Source organism: Ceratotherium simum, chromosome 5, assembly GCF_057802395.1.
Source record: "Ceratotherium simum simum isolate JZ-2026a chromosome 5, ASM5780239v1, whole genome shotgun sequence".
NCBI classification, from domain to species: domain Eukaryota; kingdom Metazoa; phylum Chordata; class Mammalia; order Perissodactyla; family Rhinocerotidae; genus Ceratotherium; species Ceratotherium simum.
This window is the reverse complement of record NC_141904.1, coordinates 58,884,798-58,902,446: the sequence shown is the minus strand read 5'-3', so window position 1 is coordinate 58,902,446 and position 17,649 is coordinate 58,884,798. Positions and strand designations below refer to the sequence as shown.

The following is a 17,649-nucleotide window of genomic DNA, read 5'->3' as shown; positions in this document are numbered from 1 at the left end:
TGTTCCAAGTAATTTAGAGTGGATTGTTGTCTAGTGCAGGTAATAGACATACACGTCATCATCAACAAAATCGAAATAGCTGATATTTCTTAAACATCTGCCATGTGCCAGTGACTATGCCAAGTCTTTTTCCTTGAACTATTTCATTCAGTCCTCATAATGACCCTGAGAGGTAGAGACTATCATCATCCCCATTTTTCAGCTGAGGAAACTGAGGTTCAGAATGGTTGTGCAGTTTGTTCAAGAACAGCCAGTTAGCTGGGGAGTCACAATGTGAACCTAGATTGTCGGAGTCTAGAGCTACGACCTATGTCCCCCATGCTGTGCTGCATAAACATGTTCTAAGTCATGTAAAAGCAATGACCTCTCCTCAAGAAACATCCAAAGATAAAACAGTGTTTTCTTTTTATTTCTCATGCTTGTGTGTGTGCCCATAGGTGTATGCGTGTACATTAAAAAATAGTAAGTCACTTAACCTAAGGAAAATGGATTTGTTTTGGTGATTTAGGATGAAAGGTGGTCTATAATATTTTTTTCATTTTTAAAAATGTTTCTAAAACAAATGTTCTTATTCTACCTAACTGTCATTTTTCCTTAGTTGTGCTAATAATTGGAGTACAGCTAGTAAACTAACCTTACAGATTTTTCTACAACGCTGCTTCACTTGACTGCAGCCAGTACTGGGCTGCCAAAAACAGAACCAAAACAAGTCTTTGAGAAGCATTCCACTTCGTTTTCCCCCTTATTTCTCTGCCACCACCTTCTATTACATAAAATCTGTCCTCCTATAGATCTAAAAAACTGTTTATTTTCCATCTTTTTATCTTTCTGTAGAAATAAAACCAGAGCATGAAAATCAGCTTGGGAACTTCAGGCACAAATGGACTTTAAGTACCTGGCCATTCAGCAAAATAGACTGCCTGAAAAATAGTGCTCTCTGGTAAACCCAGGGGCTAATGAAAGGAGGGAAGGAAAGGACCAAGGTTTGGAGAGAGAGCAGGAGACTTTCCCTCACCCATGCCCTTCACTGAAGAGGCTTTTAGGATAAGATAGCTCCCAGAAATCATTTGGGTTATTTCAGGAGACCCTACTTATAGCTGCTCACTGCAGATTACAAAGTGCAAGCCTGACATGTGTCTCGTCTGGGCAGGATCCCTCTGAGATATTACTGTTCCATTTTACAGCTAAAGAGACTGACAGAGCAGTCACTTCAAAGGGATGAAAGGGGGAATGAGCTTTACCCTTGGTGAGGGGATAAAGGCACAAGGGCATTGCTTCCCATTTGTGCAGAGAGGTTTGACCTCAGTGTCAAAATTCAAACTAATAATATTTGGTCTCTAATAACCCACATGATCATTACAATCTATGGCTCACATTTGTGAATGTGATCATCTCAGTTTAATAGGATACAAAATTATTGAAGGCATAGGCAGTCTGCCCCATTTTCAAGTGAATTTACAATGGGAATGGAGTGTTCTTCCAGAGACACCATGTAGGAAGGAAATTCATTATCGTAGTGAAAGGGTTCTCATAATCGACATTCTCTCCACTTGATATTTGTAGCTAAGAATCTGTGGAAACAAGTTTCCTCAAAGAGTGTTGTGTGCCTTCTAACTCCACAAACGGACTTTTTCCCAGATCCCGGAAACCCATAGGGGTGACATTTTTTTAATAATTACTTTACCAATATTTAATTCACACAATATAGAATTCAGCCTTTTTTTAACTATATTTAGAGAGTTATGCAGCCATCACCACTGTCTAATTTTAGACCATTATCATCACTCCAAAAGAAACTCTGTACCCATTAACAGTCACTCCCCGTGCCGCCCCCCAACAAACTTCTGGCAAGCACTAACCTACTTTTTGTCACTATGGATTTGCCTATTCTGGACATTTCATATAAATGGAATCATATAGTATATGGCCTTTTGTGTCTGACTTCTTTCACTTAGTATAATGTTTTCAAGGTCCATCTATGTTGTAGCATTTCATTCCTTTTTATGCTCAAATAATAACCCATTATATGGATATGCCATATTTGTTTATTCATTTATCATTGGTAGATATTTGGTTGTTTCCACTTTTGTGGCTATTATGAATGATGTTGCTATGAACCTTCATGGACAAGTTTTTGTGTGGACACGTTTTCAGTCCTCATGGGTATACAGTGATGCACTGCATAACAACATTTTGGTCAGTGACGGACCGCATATACGACAGTGGTCCCCTTAGATTAGTACCATATAGCCTAGATGTGTAGTAGGCTATACCATCTAGGTTTGTGTAAGTACATTCTATGATGTTCGCACAACCACGAAATCACCTAATGACGCATTTCTCAGAGTATATCCCCATCATTAAGCAACGCATGACTCTATACCTTAGAGTGGAATTCCTGAGTCATATAGAAGTTTTTATTTAACTTTTGAGAAACTGCCAAACTTTTTTCCAAAGTACCTGTACCATTTTACATTCCCACTAGCAATATGGGGGAGGGGGCAATTTCTCCAAATCCTAGTCAACGCTTCTTATTGTCTGTCTTTTTTATTTAAGCCATCCTAGTGTGTGTGAAGTGGTATCTCATTGTGGTTTTGGTTTGCATTTCCCTAATGACTAAAGATGGTCCATCTTTTCATGCACTTATTAGCCATTTGTATATCTCCTTTGGAGAAATGCCTATTCAAATCCTTTGCCTATTTTTAAATTGGATTATTTGTCTTTTTGTTGTTCAGTTGTAAGAATTTGTTTTTTGGTTTTTTTGTGAAAAGATCAGCCCTGAGCTAACATCCGTGCTAATCCTCCTCTTTTTGCTGAGGAAGACTGGCTCTGAGCTAACATCTATTGCCAATCCTCCTCCTTTTGTTTTTTCCCCAAGGCCCCAGTAGATAGTTGTATGTCATAGTTGCACATCCTTCTAGTTGCTGTATGTGGGATGCAGCCTCAGCATGGCCGGAGAAGCGGTGCGTCGGTGCATGCCTGGGATCTGAACCCGGGCCGCCGTGCACTTAACCGCTAAGCCACAGGGCCGGCCCCTGTTGTAAGAATTTGGATACAAGTTCCTTGTCTAATATATGATATCATATATTTTCTCCCATTCTGTAAGTTGTCTTTTCATTTCTTGCTGGTGTCTTTTGAAGCACAATAGTTTTTAATTTTGATGAAGTCCAGTTTGTCTATTTTTTTCCTATGTTGCTTGTGCTTTTGGTATTGTATCTAAGAAACCATTGCCTAATCCAGGGTCACAAAGGTTTACTCCTATGTTTTCTTCTAAGAGTTTTTTGGTTTTAGCTCTTAAATTTAGTCCTATGATTCATTTTGAGTTAATTTTTGGGTATAGTGGAAGTAGGGGTTCAACTACATTTTTTTGCATGTGGATATTCAGTTTTGCCAGCACCATTGGTTCAAAGACTATCTTTCCCCATTGAATTGTCCTGTCACTCTTTTTGAAAATCAGTTGACCATACATCTAAGGGTTTATTTCTGGCCTCTCAGTTCTATTCTGTTTGTTTATATGTGCCACACTGTCTTGATTACTGTAGTTTTGTAGTAGGCTTTGAAATCAGGAAGTGTGAGTCCTCTAACTTTGTTCTTCCTTTTCTTGATTGTTTCTACTATGCTGGATCCCTTGCATTTCCATAAAAATTTGAGGTTCAACTTGTCAATTTCTGCAAAAGAGGCAGCTGGGATTTGATAGGGATTGCGTTGAATTTATAGATCAGTTTGGGGAATATTGCCATCTTAACAATATTAAGCCTTCCAATCCGTGAGATGTCTTTCCATATATTTATGTTTCTGATTTCTTTCAGCAATGTTTTGTAGTTTTCAGTGTACAAGTCTTGCACTTCTTTTGTTAAATTTATTCCTAAGTATTTTATTCTTTTTGATGCTATTGTGAATAGAATCATTTTCTTAATTTCATTTTTGATTTATTTATTGCTAGTATATAGAAATACAATTGATTTTTATATTGATTTTGTATCTTGCAACCTTGCTGAACACTTATTAGTTCTAATAGTGTTTTTGTGAATTCCTTAGGATTTTCTATATACAGGATCATGTCAATGCAAATAGAGATAGTTCTGCTTCCTTTCCAATCTGTCTTTTATTTCTTTTTCTTACCTAATTGCCTCCACAAATTGATTTAATTTGAATGGAAAACTTTTCTTTCTTTCAAGATATTTAAGATTTAATACTTCAATTAGTGTGGCCCCAGTATTGAATTCTAACATAGACACAGTCAGCTCAGTCAGGCCTAGAAGGATTCTGCTAGTATGACTCACAGGAAATGCACTTGATGTGAGAAGAAAGTTTTGAGAATTATCCTGGTACTAGAAGTCCATCTAATATGAATATGAATGCAGGTGTGAAATTACCTGTGCTGTCTAGCATTATAGTCCATCTATGTAGACTGGACTATATACATTATATGCATATATATCTATGGGGGTTTCTACCACCTAAGCTGGATTTCTAAAATAAAGGACCTTCAGGTGATGGGATACAGCTATTCTACTTCTACTTCTGGATAAGTAAGAGCATCCCCTCATCTGTGGAGTGCCTATCAGGCCAAGTATTCTTCCAGATACACTAGCTAGAGATACACTGACCAAGACAGATGAGGCCTCTCTTCTTATATCTGTTGGGAGATACAGACAATAAACAAACAAGCACATAAAATGATTATAAACTATGATAAAGGTATGGGAAGAAAAACAACAGGGTGATGTAATAGAGAAGCAGGGTTGGGAGGATTGGTAGGTACTTGAAATATTATCTGACTGAGTAGGTGACATTTGAGCTGAGATCTAAAGTTTAAGATGAAGCCAGCCATGCAAAGAACCTGGGAATAATGTTTTAGGCATCAGGAACGGTAGGTACAAAGCTCCTAAATGGGCATCTTTGAGGAATAAAGGAGGCCTGTGTATCTGGGACATATGGGCAAGGGAAAAGTAGAAGAGGCTGAGGTCAGAGAGAAACGGGGGCCAGATCATGTAAGGTCAGAAGGGCCATGGTGAGCAGGGTGGCCTTTATTCCAAATTCAGCGGCAAGTCTGTGAAAGGTTTTAAGCAAGGCAATGACATTTACGTTCAAAAAGTTTCCTCTGGCTGTGTCAAGAACGGATGCAACAGAGCAGGGATGGAAGCAGGGAGAGCAGTTGAGGCATTGCTCTGATAGTTCAGAGTAGAGATGAAGAGAAGTGGCAGATGACTGGAATAATTAAGAAGTAGGACTGACAGGATGCAGGGAAGAGGAAACAGGCAGAATTAAGGATGACTCTCAGGTTTGAGACTTGAGCAACCAGGCAAATGGTCATGTCCTTTACTGGGCTTCAGAAGACTGCGGGCAGATCTGAGCCATCAGTTAACTTAGCCATCAAGGTACTGCAATCAGGAATTGTAAGTGGACATCCCATTGAAAATCTGTGATCTCACAAAGTGCCAACATGAAGTGACTTTATGACAAAGGAAAATTAAAGGCTCCTACGAAAGGAGGTGCAGAAAAACTGTCTTTCTAATCCTCTGATATGGAAGAGTACTAGTAAATCTTAAGGAACGCTTACTGAAATTGATTTGCTAACTGCTTAGTAAACTTCTTCCTTGCAATGTTTTATTCATATTTTAATAGAGTTCTCTATTATTAAATTCAAATATTTTTAATTAAGAAAGAAGTACAGCCCTCTGGGTAATATTCCAACCGTGTAGATAGCTGGTAATTAAACTTTTCCACATGTATAACTGCATTCAAACAATTTCGAATGAGTCATTTTAAACCTGCACATGTTATTATGTGCATCTTTAAACAAACAAACAAACAAAAAAGATGTATATAAAAGGCTTTGTGATTCCAGAAAAAGTTTGAGCTTATTGAAGAATGGTTATTTTCAATAAGAAAGACAAAATATGCTACCAATTATGAATTCAGGTACTTTCTTTATAAAAAAGACATGACTTTTTATAGGAAAAAAATTGTAAAATGAATCATATATAACTTTTGTGTTTAATTTTCACATTTTCATTTTTGAAAATCAAAACTGAATTATGGAAGGACACTTTTAAAGATATTTTAGGCCATGGTATAATGTGAGCAAGTTTTTTCTGTTAATTGTCAAGCTTTTTCCTCTGGATAATGAAAAAGAACTAGTTTCACAGCCTCTCTGGTGAACTTGAGCACAGTATTGGAATAGGGAATATCTATCCTCATATTTTTTAAAGTATTGAAAGTTTACTCTTCTATGCAATTTGTGCTCTACGAACTTAAAGGAAAATGAATTTGTAAATTATTTGAGAGTTTTAAAGGCATTGTTCCATTACGTAAAGTTCTAGGGTATATAATACTCTTTGTTCAAAGGGAAGCCATCTGTCTCTCTTTGAATTTGCCACTCAAGTGTGCCCTTTGCAGCTGTCTTTCCAACAATACCTCATTGTTTGAAGAATTCATAAATGTCTTTCAGACTCCTGACTTGCTTCAACTACGACAGTATTCCATTGTTGCAAAACACCAGTTTCAGGGTCAGGTTGCCCTGTGTATTACACATATGTCCATCTCCCTGGCCCAACTACGCAGGTTCACTGAGGAGTGACTCTCCCTCCTTTGGCAGCCTCCACCACGGTGCCCACTGGCCTCATGCCCTGGGCCACCTGGTATACTGCCTTCCCCATTGCCACCCTCAGGGCCTTCCCCAAACAGGGCTCTATGTCAAGTCTATCTACATTTTCATTCTTCAAAACTGAGAAGTCAAGAGCAGTGGACGCCACTGTTCAGAGCACCAGGTCAAATCAGACAGACCTGGATTTGAGTGGCTTTGCTTCTTCTTAGTTGTGTCACCTGGGACACATTTCTTAACATTTTTGAGCTTCGGTTACCTCATCTGTAAATTTGGAGAAAATAATGATACTTATTTCATAGGGTTGTTTTGAGTATTAAATGAGACAGTGCGTGTAGAACACTTAGCCTATAATCTGACAGGATATTTTCTTCTACCTATTTCTGAGGAGTTAGAAATGTAAACCAGTAAGCCTGGCATTCTAAAGCAAACCTTTTCAAATTCAATAAAATTTCAGAAATTAATTATTGGTACTGTTTAATAAGTGACAACTATATGTACGTCTTGTCCTCTGTTTATAATTGAATCAAGGGCTAACCTAAGAGTAAATTAATGGGTCGCTTCTGCCAGGTAACATATTGGTATTTTCTCAAGGATACACTGAAGAGAGAAAAATATTTAGAAGTAAGACATGGTGTCTCCTCAGTCGTTCCCCAGAGACCATTCTCTGTGTGCCTACCATAATCCCAGAGCTAAATTGTAGATGCGTAGCTTCATGATTGATGGAGTGAATTGAACTTGGACAGGACTAGTAGCATTTCATTAACCATAGTGTTAACCATGGTAAGAATGTTTCATTTATTAAGCTGGACACTCCTAATAGCCTTTGGAAAAGAGTCTGATGTTTGATGTTTGTCAAAACTGTGCTCTTTCCATGCCTCTGAAAAAACAAGGTCATCATCTCAGTTTTATCTGTCATTGTACTGCTGGGAATATTGCTGAAGTGACAGAATTTGGTGATTAAATGCATTTGTGCTACCAGGAAAAGTGTGTGCATCAGGCATAGAAATTTCCCGGGTGGAATTTTCTCCTAGCCCTCTGCCTTCATTTTGAATATTTTTCAGTCCAAACTCCTGCTGATGCTACAGAGTGGTTTGTTCCTTTCACGTTCTTTGTATCTTGTATCTAATTTAGTTGTTGACCAAGACAAAACAGTCTAGAGTAGAAATATGTTAAAATAATTTAAGATGGAATTATGGTCCAAAATTTGGGCAGTGATATGGAATTGCAAAAATCATTAGGACATTTTGATATCCCATTTCTGAGCAGCTAGGTATGCAAACAATGTGCCAGTTACTCTAATGAAGAGGAGCAATTACAAATTCTCAAAAGTTTCAGAAATTATAGATAGAAAGACTTGACAAAAATTAAGACTATCGGAAGTATGAATCAATGAAAATACATTGGTTGTTTAGCCAACACACTATAACATTTCACTGTCAGTTCTCCAATATTCTAATGCTAAGGTTAGCATCCTATTAGTCAAATGTTTATTGAAGAAATCCATCTTCTTCAATGTCTTGGATTTTTTTATTTTAAATAGGAGCAAATTGTTCTTGCCACTTTCCTGCTTTATGTAAGAGGTGCTAGGCTGACAGTATTTCCTAAACACGTTGAGATCAAGATCTTTGTTTAAGAACGTTGTTTGTGACTTCAAGGATTTGGGGTACTTGCCATGTGCCAGGCTCTCTACCAGGTGCCCCATAATTTGTCTCCAGTATCCATCTCCAGTCCTCACAAGAGGCCTTACTTATTCCTTTAGCTTGTTCACATTATTAAGTGACAAAGCAGTGTCAAACCCAGGAATTTTGGCCAGAAGAGCTGGTGCACCTTCCACCACACTAGACCACCCCCCCCCAATTAAAGGCCCCAATTAAAATCACGTGGCAACCTAACTTCTCTTGCCCCTTGAAGCTTTGCAGTATTTTAGTATACAGAAGCATGCACAGGTGTTGGTATATCTGTCTTTACTGTATTACAACCAAACTGTTTTACATTCTAAAACAGTTCAAACTTACTTGAAGTTATCATCTTCCCACTCCAGAAACATCCATTGGCTTACCTTTGGTATTTTCATGTCTATAAGCAGTCTCAGTAATTGTTTTCCTCCTGGTTCTTTAAATAATGTTTTAAACTACCATTTTTTGAATGGCTACTATGCTTGTCCCATATATGAGGCTATAGTCTCCTTGCAGATGGCATATCCTTGAATATAATATAAAACCTGTTCAATTTGGTTTTCCTAGATTCCTTCTAGTCTATAGTTTATTGTTAAACTCAGGAGGTATTCTGAACTCAGAAGGCAGGTGCTGGAAAATTACAAATTGTTTTTCAGCTCACTTTAAGGTTAATAAGAGTTTGGCTATATTTGTCAGAGAATTCTTTCTGAAAATTAGCAAGCTGACTATCAAGGCAAAATGTATGGAAGTATATTTCTATTTAGGTCATGGATTAAAAGGGTATTCTATACAAATATAGCACATCAGTATAAAGGTCTTAGGTCTTTCTTTAAAAATCCTTTCGTACCCCCCAAAAAAAAAACACACAAGAGAGCCACATATATGAGATAGAAAGTTATCTCTTTGCGAGGAATTTTGCCACTACTGGGTTTAATCACCCAAGAATTCTCTACTGAGAATTAGTGTGCATAGATAGTGAAGTATAGATTGAGTCAAAGGTTGTAAAGTGTCTCCAGGTCACATGCCAAATGTTTGTGACACACATCTCAGGGGCGGCATTGAGTCTGGTTACGCTGAGGTCCACTTGACTGCCATTGACATAAAACACGATCTAGATTCTGACTGGTTGGTTCTTTTGAATGGCCTGGCTCCTGATTTATGCTGTGTAAGTTGACATAGTGTCCCTTAAATTTAGCAGAGTTTTTCAAGTTGTACCATGGCTTGGTCTTTAAGTTTTGATTTACTTCTTTGCATGGTGAAAACACATGCTGAAAGCTACCGTATATTGTGAATGAGTTATGTGCTCAAGTTATGTCACTTCCAGCTCGTGTTTGTGGCTTCTATCTTCTCTTCATTCTTATTGTTAATGGGCTGCATTCTCAATGAATCAGGACAAACTTTTGTGTGGGATACGAAGCTCAGAAATTTGAAACAAGTCTTCAAAGAGTGCTACTTAGTGAAGAGAAGCCCAAGATTTAATTTACCATCAGCTATTATTTAAATGTCAATGTAGAAATTAAACACTGTCTGCAAATAGCAATAGGGAAGAGATTAATCTTCAAATTAAAATGCCAATTAAAGTTTAAAATTAGCTTTGGAAAATGGGCTTCTACTACTTTTCTTGCTGTCATGTTTGGGTTCAAAAAAACTTCCAAAACTTTCTAATTACAGCTTCGTAACTCTTAATAATAAATACAAATTTAAACTACCAGTACTGACTCCCCAGCCACATTTACAAAATGCTTTCCCCCCCCACTAAGACAGTCCAGAGTAAGGTGTCAGTGATTAACAACTAATCACTATGTAGGAAATCTTTTTTGAGTCTTAGACTTCTTTGCTGTTGTTGGTCATGGAGAAGTACATGTAACATAAACAGATACTTTGATGCATTTTTACAAACTGAACAAACCTATGTGACCACGATCTGAATCAAGAAAGAGAACAATACCAGCACCCGAGAAGCCCCATTGTGCTTCCTCCTGTCACCATCCCTTCCTGTCACTATCCCCACTGTACCTCCCCCAACCCCAAGACTAGTTTTACCAATGTATACTCCCTTGTGTCTGGCTTCTCTCACTTAGCATTTCCTTTGTGAGATTCAATATATCACTCATTTCATTGGTATATAGTGTCCTACTGTGTGACTATCACACCATTCGTTTATCCATTCTGCTGTTGATGGGCATTTGGGTAGTTTCCATTTGGGAGTCTTTTGGTAGAATCTTAGACTTTTTAATAAGACTTCGGCAGGGAAGTGGAAGCCATTTGGTCTTATAAAGTTTAGATTAAATTCTAGGTATTTCCATCCTTGTTACTTTGGAACAGTATTACTAATTTCATTTCTAAAACAGTATGTATAAATATTTCTAGTCTATTTAATGCTTTCTCTTAATATAAGCTCCATATTTCTAGCTTGCCCATGTTTTCCTGCCTGATGGTTAGAATATGCTATCATATCACCTTTCTTATCCTTCAAGGCCCAGCTTAGAGACCATCTCCTCCATAAAGCCTTGACTGATCCTCTAAGAAGTGACTTCTCTTTTCTGAAATGCCAGACTATTTGGTATATCTCCCTTTTCTCAGATTGCCTTTTATATTGTATTCTATTATAACAGCCACCATCCCCTTTGCAGTAGCACTTTCTCTGTCTTGGTGTAACTTAAAAGAATACATGGAGTCGGAGATTGTTTGGTAGAGCTTTTATTAAGAGTTTTTACAACATGATGCTCCCTATGCCATAGGTGGCAGGCACTGTCACAATGCAAACTTGATTCAGAAAGAGTCTCAGAGATTTTATAGGCTCCGTAATGAGAATAACGGCCCAATTTTATCCCAATTCTATTACTCTCCCATCCATATAGAATAGAATGAGTTTCTTCATCTGATTTTTTTAATCCATGGCCATGTCTCATTTTGGTTCTACACCACCATTGTAAACTTAGCCTTATGTTATCCACAGTTCAGTAGAACTTGTTCTTATCTAAGGCTCACGAAGTTCCATTGGTAGACATTTGATCGATTAAGCTATTCTGTCTTAAAATCTTGAGAAAAGCGATTAGGCAAAGGGCATCAAGTTGAAAGGTTATTTTTGTTTGTTGTGTTTTATCATTTTTCTGGAGTTAACAGTTTTCCTTTTAATCATTATCAAGGCTCTGTGTGATTATTAATACTAGACCTCAATATATGCTACCTTATTTTGTTGTTGCCCTCAAGTCGATTCTGACTCCTAGCAACCCTGTGTATAGCAGAGCAGAACCCTGCCCGGTCTTCTTGCGACATCCTCTCACCTTCCGGCGCTGCATCAGGCAATGCTCTGCTGCTATTCCTAGGGTTTTCTTGGCCAATTTGTTGGAAGTGGGTGGCCAGGTCTTTCTTCCTCATCTATCTTAGTCTGGAAGCTCCACTGGAACCTGTCCACCATGGGTGACCCTGCTGGTATTTGAAATACCAGTGGCATAGCTTTCAGCGTCACAGCAACATGCAGCCACCACAGTATGACAACCAACAGACAGGTGGTGTGGTCCCCTGACCAGGAAACGAACCCCGGGCCACAGTCGTGAGTGCACCGAATCTTAGCCACTAGACCACCAGGGCTGGCACCTTACTCATTTCTTTATAGCTCTTAATTGCCCTGCTAGATTGTAAGGCCTGTGAAAGAAGGGACTACATCTTACTTGTCTTTGTAGCTTCACGGTCTTAGGCTCCCAATAATGTCTGAAGAAAAATCAGTGAAAATGAATGCCTTGAATGGCTTCGTAAGCAAAGGACTTGCCTGGGAATCTTAGCACAGGTGAATTGTATAGCCTTGAGCCATTGCTTTGTTCCTAAAACAAACCTGATTGATAATGTCTTCCTTCTTTCCTATAAAAGAGATGAAATTGGGTTATACATAACATTTTGAGACTTTTAGAGATAGAATTACATAAGGCACTTTGCCTCTCAGCAGTTGCATAATTTAGTTAGATGACATCTTGTGCTGGAGTCCACTTTACTGTGAAGACTTTATTGCAAGCCTTCTTTTAAAGAAAAACTTAATAAATGACTTAGCCTTTCTGGTGATTTTGAAGGGTTTAAGAGATTGCAAATCAAGAATGTATCGGAGGACCAATTTAATTACCTGTCTCTGCCACCAGTTGCTCTATTCATGACCCTCGAGAAAGTCGCTTCTTTGCTCATTTTGGCTGCCCCTTCCAGGGTGTTGTCGGAATACTTTTTACTGTTGAATGAAATAAAATCATGGAAATACAGCATTCTAAGCAAACTTAGCACCAACAGTTCCTGGCACATAATAAGGTCTCAGTAAGGAATAAATTAATGGATCAATCAGTCCATCCATTTCCACCGCTGCAGATTACTGCAATAATCCAGCCAGGTATTATTTCCCCAGCCTCTGCTGTAATACTGCCAGTGGTGGAGAGAATTCACTCCCTCTGAAGGCCACTCAATTCAGTTGTCAACAAATTTAATTACTGTCAAATGGCACCTTATACTTCTGTGAGGCTACTCTAATTCTACTGGGCAGTTAGTCACTTCTGTGCTGCGTTCCTCAAGCATCTTAGTCATCCCTCTGTTGTAGGGTTGATCACATGGTACATTATAATGCCCTGTTATGTAATACCTGTTACATCTCCCTTTCTAGACTGTGAGTCTTATTTTCTTTATACTCCCAGCTTCTAGCATAGTACAGAATGGACAAAAGACTGGGTGGAGAGGGACAGAGAAAATGAGAGGAAAGAATAAATAATAACAGGGAGCATACATATTGATTGCCAACTTGGTGGTCTTCTAAGAGGGACGTACTCACTCCAGGAGGTGTGTACCAATGACAATCCATTGAGCTTCAGGAAGAAAATTTTAAAACTATTCCCATTTATTTTTTAAAGCTCAACGATTTTAATTTCTATTTTCTTTTGGTATATGTTTAATACTATACATACTGTTTTAATAGAGTTGTACGTGTGTTTAATTTATACATAAATATATATTGGAAGGTAGTTACTCAAATATTTTCTGCTAAAAGTGCAAATCATAAGTTTGGAGACCCCTAGTATAGCTGTTTGTCAGGTACTATGCTAAGCATTTGATATACATTATTTCATTTAGTCCACAAAAAATCCCATGAGGTATATGCTATGGTTCCTATTTTATAGGTGAAGAAACTGAGGCACAGAGAGGTAGGTAATTTGCCCAATCACATACAGCTGGTAAATGGTGGCACTAAGGCCCAGACTCAGATCTGTCTGGCTTAACCGCTGTCCCATTCTATCTTGTTTTTCTGTCCTAGCACCTAGGGTTGTACCTCAGGCACAGTACAGGCTTGTGGATTAAATTAATAAATTAAATGGATAAATCAATCAAAGTACATATTAAAGCTTTCTTCTTAAGAAAAATTGTGAAAAAGAAAATAAAATTTCCTTTTTCATTGTAAAAGCATGTATTGTCAATGACAAGCCAAATGACATACCTGTGTGACACATTAGAATGTTTGGTTCCATTTTTTTGACAGAAAAACTGAAGTGAAGGACAGATGTTGCTTGTTCGCTATTGAGCCTGAAGTCAGGCAATTGATCTCCTTCATGTCTGATTACTGAACTACTTTTTTTTTATTGAGATATAATTCATATACTGTAAAATTCACCCTCTTAAAATATACAATTCTGGAGTTTTTAGTATATTCACAATATTCTGTAACCATCACCACAACCAAAAGGAACATTTACATCACCCCAAAACCTCACACACATTAACAGTCAGTCTCCATTCCCTCTCCTCCCAGCCCCTGGCAACCACTAATTTACTTTCGGTCTTCATGTATTTTCTTCTTCTGGACATTTCATATAAATGGAATCATACAATCTGTGACCTTTTGTCTCTGACTTCTTTCACTTAGCATAGTGCTTTCAAGGTTCATCCATGTTGAGCATATATAAGTACTTCATTACTCTTTATGGCTGAATTATATTCCTTTATATGGATAAACAAAAATCCATTCATCAGTTGATGGACATTTAGTTGTTTCCTCGTTTTGACTATTATGAATAATGCTGCTGTGAACATTCATGTACAAATTTTTGTGTAAACGTATGTTTTCAGTTCTCTTGGACATATACCTAGGAGCGAATTGCTATGTTTAACATTTTGAGGAACTTTCAAACGTTCCAAAGTGGCTGCACCATTTTACATCCCCACCAGCCATGTATGAGGATTCCAATTTCTCCACATCCTCACCAATACTCGTTACTGTCTATCTTTTGTATTATAACCATCCTACTGGATGTGAGGGTATCTCATTGTGCTGTTGATTTGTATTTTCTAATAATGATGTTGAGCATCTTTTCTTGTGTATATTTTCCCCCAACTATTTCTTTTGAATTTAAATTATTTCTACTTCTCTTTTTTTTAATGTTTTTTATTGGAATGTAAATTTTGTTCTTCTTCGTGATATCTGTTTTGCCCCAAGAACTCTCAAAGCATATTAAATACTCATGAAATCTCCTATTAGAGATTGCATGGCCTCTCAGGGTGCCAAGCTGCTGGAGCCACGAACTGTAAGAATTTAAGTGTGTTTCCACCAGCAATTTTCCAGAAAATATCCACATCACATTATTAGATCACAAGCTTTCATTACCCCCAAATTATGATGATGATAATGCTTTATTAAAAAGCTTTTAATGTCACAGGAATGCCGAGAATTTTTTTCAAAATTATATTTTCTCAACTTTTTACATCCCTATGAGGCAAAAAAGAAGCAAGAGAAAGCAGTAGCTATCTCAAAGGGTCCTCTAAGAAAGTAAGTGTAGAGGTTTGTATATCTAAAAAATTCTACCATGTCATGGAAAAAAACCTTGTTGAGCACAACCAATGTTTCCAGATATGCAAGAAAACTTCAAAATTGGTTTTAAATTATATGTGATCCTGGATGTAACTCACACTGCTCATACGTAAATTTTAGCAATGTTGAAATTAACATTTGCTCTCAAATTTGGTTGAGGCCAGAGAGAAAGGAAAGGTTTTAAAAATTCCGTATGCCAATTTCTGTCCTGTACATTGAAAGAATATTTGCATTAGCCTCTAAAGATTTGTAGTAGTATTCTTGAAAAAAAAATGTGCCTGACAGATTCTGTGCAAAGTCCTTATCAGTCTAAGTGTCTGTTGCAGCTGCAAGGTCTTTCTGGCTGTCAGACCTTACATGTTCCCATCTTCCATTCACATTGTATTTGATGGCTTCCAATAGCATTAGTCATTTCAATCTTACTGTAAGTTGAATGTATTTGGTCATAGTGTTCACAATGATGAAATGCATCAATTCCCTTGTAAACTGGACCTTTTTATGGAAGGTGATTTTTCTTTTTAAAAAAATTTCTTTGAATTTTTGTTTATTTAGTCAATCCTCAAATACTGGTTGAGGACCAGACATGGGAAATACAATGGGAGTAAGACTGTTATGGTGCTTGCCTTTGTAGAGCTCATAGACTACCTGTGAACTCCAAAAACAATTACATAACTGCAATTGTGATAAATGCTAAAAATGAACACTTTAAGATTCTATGAGGGCCGGCCCCATGGCTTAGCAGTTAAGTGCTGGCGCTCCGCTGCTGGCGGCCCGGGTTCAGATCCCGGGCGCACACCGACGCACCGCTTCTCCGACCATGCTGAGGCCGCGTCCCACATACAGCAACTAGAAGGCTGTGCAACTATGACATACAACTATCTACTGGGGCTTTGGGGGAAAAATTAATTAATTAATTAATTAAATTAAAAAAAAAAAAAAGATTCCATGAGAGCACATCTTGTGGAAGAAATGACCCAGTTTGTGGCTGTCAGAAAAGGCTTCCCTAAGGAAGTAGCACACAATTTGGGACCTAAAGGACCCCTAGGAGTTAGCCAGCACACGGGCACAGGGGACTAGCCTAGTTTGATGCTTTTGAGGACCTTAATGAAGGACAGTGTGTCTGATGTGTGAGGAGCAAAGGCAAGGTAGGTGGGGTAGGCGTTGTATAAAGGCAGGCTAAGGATCTGAGCCTCCGTCAGTGGGGAGCCATTGAAGGGGTCAAGGCTGTGGAGTAGCATTTGTTGGTATCCTGTAAAATTAAGAAAGGCCAAGTGACCCTTTGCTCTGTCACTTTCTTCTGTCTTGGTCAGGAATATAACTGGAGAAACTATCAGCCCAGCCAGATGAGTGAATCCGAGTTGCAAATGCTGGCAAGCCTACGGCGGCAACAGAATGAAGAACTGGAGGACGCTGGGGCTTCCCATGGCCTGAGTGCATCCCAGGTTGACAACTGTAATGTCAGCATAAGTAGCAGCAGTGATGACACAACCACCTGGAACTCCTGTCTGCCACCCGTGAGTCCAGGGCTTTGTGTCTTTGTTTATTGCCTTAATGAGAGCAAGCTTCTTTCTAACAAAACCCAGCCTGGCCTGGGAAAACTAGAGCCAAAATGAGAATACTCCCTATGAGAAATATTCAGAGCCCATTCTGAAATAGCGTTGTAGGTCTGGGGGCATTGTCTTTTCTGAAATTGTCTTATTTACCTTCAGATAATGTACGTTAATTGTGTGGTGATATATAAAACCATACTTTGAAAGAAAAAAGGATAATTTTACTATAGACTTGGGGTATCCCATTGCATCCCCAGCTCCTAGTATAAGCCCTGGCACATAGAAGGGGGTCAATGTTATATGAATATGTGTTAAATGAATGAACAAAAAGGAAGAGACTATCAATATACTAAGTATTGATTGAATATAAGGACAGAAAAGAAGCTTCTGTAGAAGTCACCAGATGTTTACTGACTCCTCCCTGTGTCTCAGGGCCATGATAGGCACTGCAGATGGTTCAGCAGCTCATATTTTCCTGTGTGTTTATACAGTTAAAGCGCTTTTAAATATGGCCCATCATCCTCACCATGGACCGGCAGAGGAGTCGGAGCAGGTCAAAGTCTTCCTGTTTTTCAGGTGAAGAAGCCAAATCCTGGGCCCAAGCTTCCACACTTGGTCATTGGTGGAGCACAGAGCAGAGCCCAGTGTTTTGACTCAGTCCATTCTCCACAATACTGTCCTCAAAGATCTTATGGCTTACTTGGAATGACAAAGCAGGAACATCAACAGAATAGTCCTACACAGCACAAGAAATGTCATGAGGCAGAATAATAAAATCATTATTATAATAATGGTAATCAGAGCTACCATTTCTTCAAGCACCTAGAGACATTTTAAGACTTCTGTAGGCCCAAGGAACATCTCCTTATGAGGCCACATTAAACATCAAATCAGACATGTTAAAATTCACTTTTATCCACAGTAAATATAACTTTTACTTTATAATGTTTGAAAAGAAATATAAAATTATGTAACTTCAAT

General features: G+C 38.2%; 1 protein-coding gene across 13 annotated transcripts in view; it reads left to right on the top strand.

Annotated features, from left to right (window-relative positions):
* The window catches only part of CFAP20DC (CFAP20 domain containing), a 225,505-nt gene that overhangs the window by 151,685 nt on the left and 56,171 nt on the right, over positions 1–17,649 (top strand). For 12 of the 13 annotated variants that reach the window (XM_087431264.1, XM_087431260.1, XM_087431255.1 and 9 more), the window contains one exon: positions 16,429–16,632. In XM_087431264.1, coding sequence (XP_087287390.1) covers positions 16,429–16,632 — 204 coding nt within the window. Of the gene's footprint in view, positions 1–16,428; positions 16,633–17,159; positions 17,574–17,649 lie in introns of those variants that run through there. The other variant, XM_087431261.1, reaches the window with a different exon arrangement.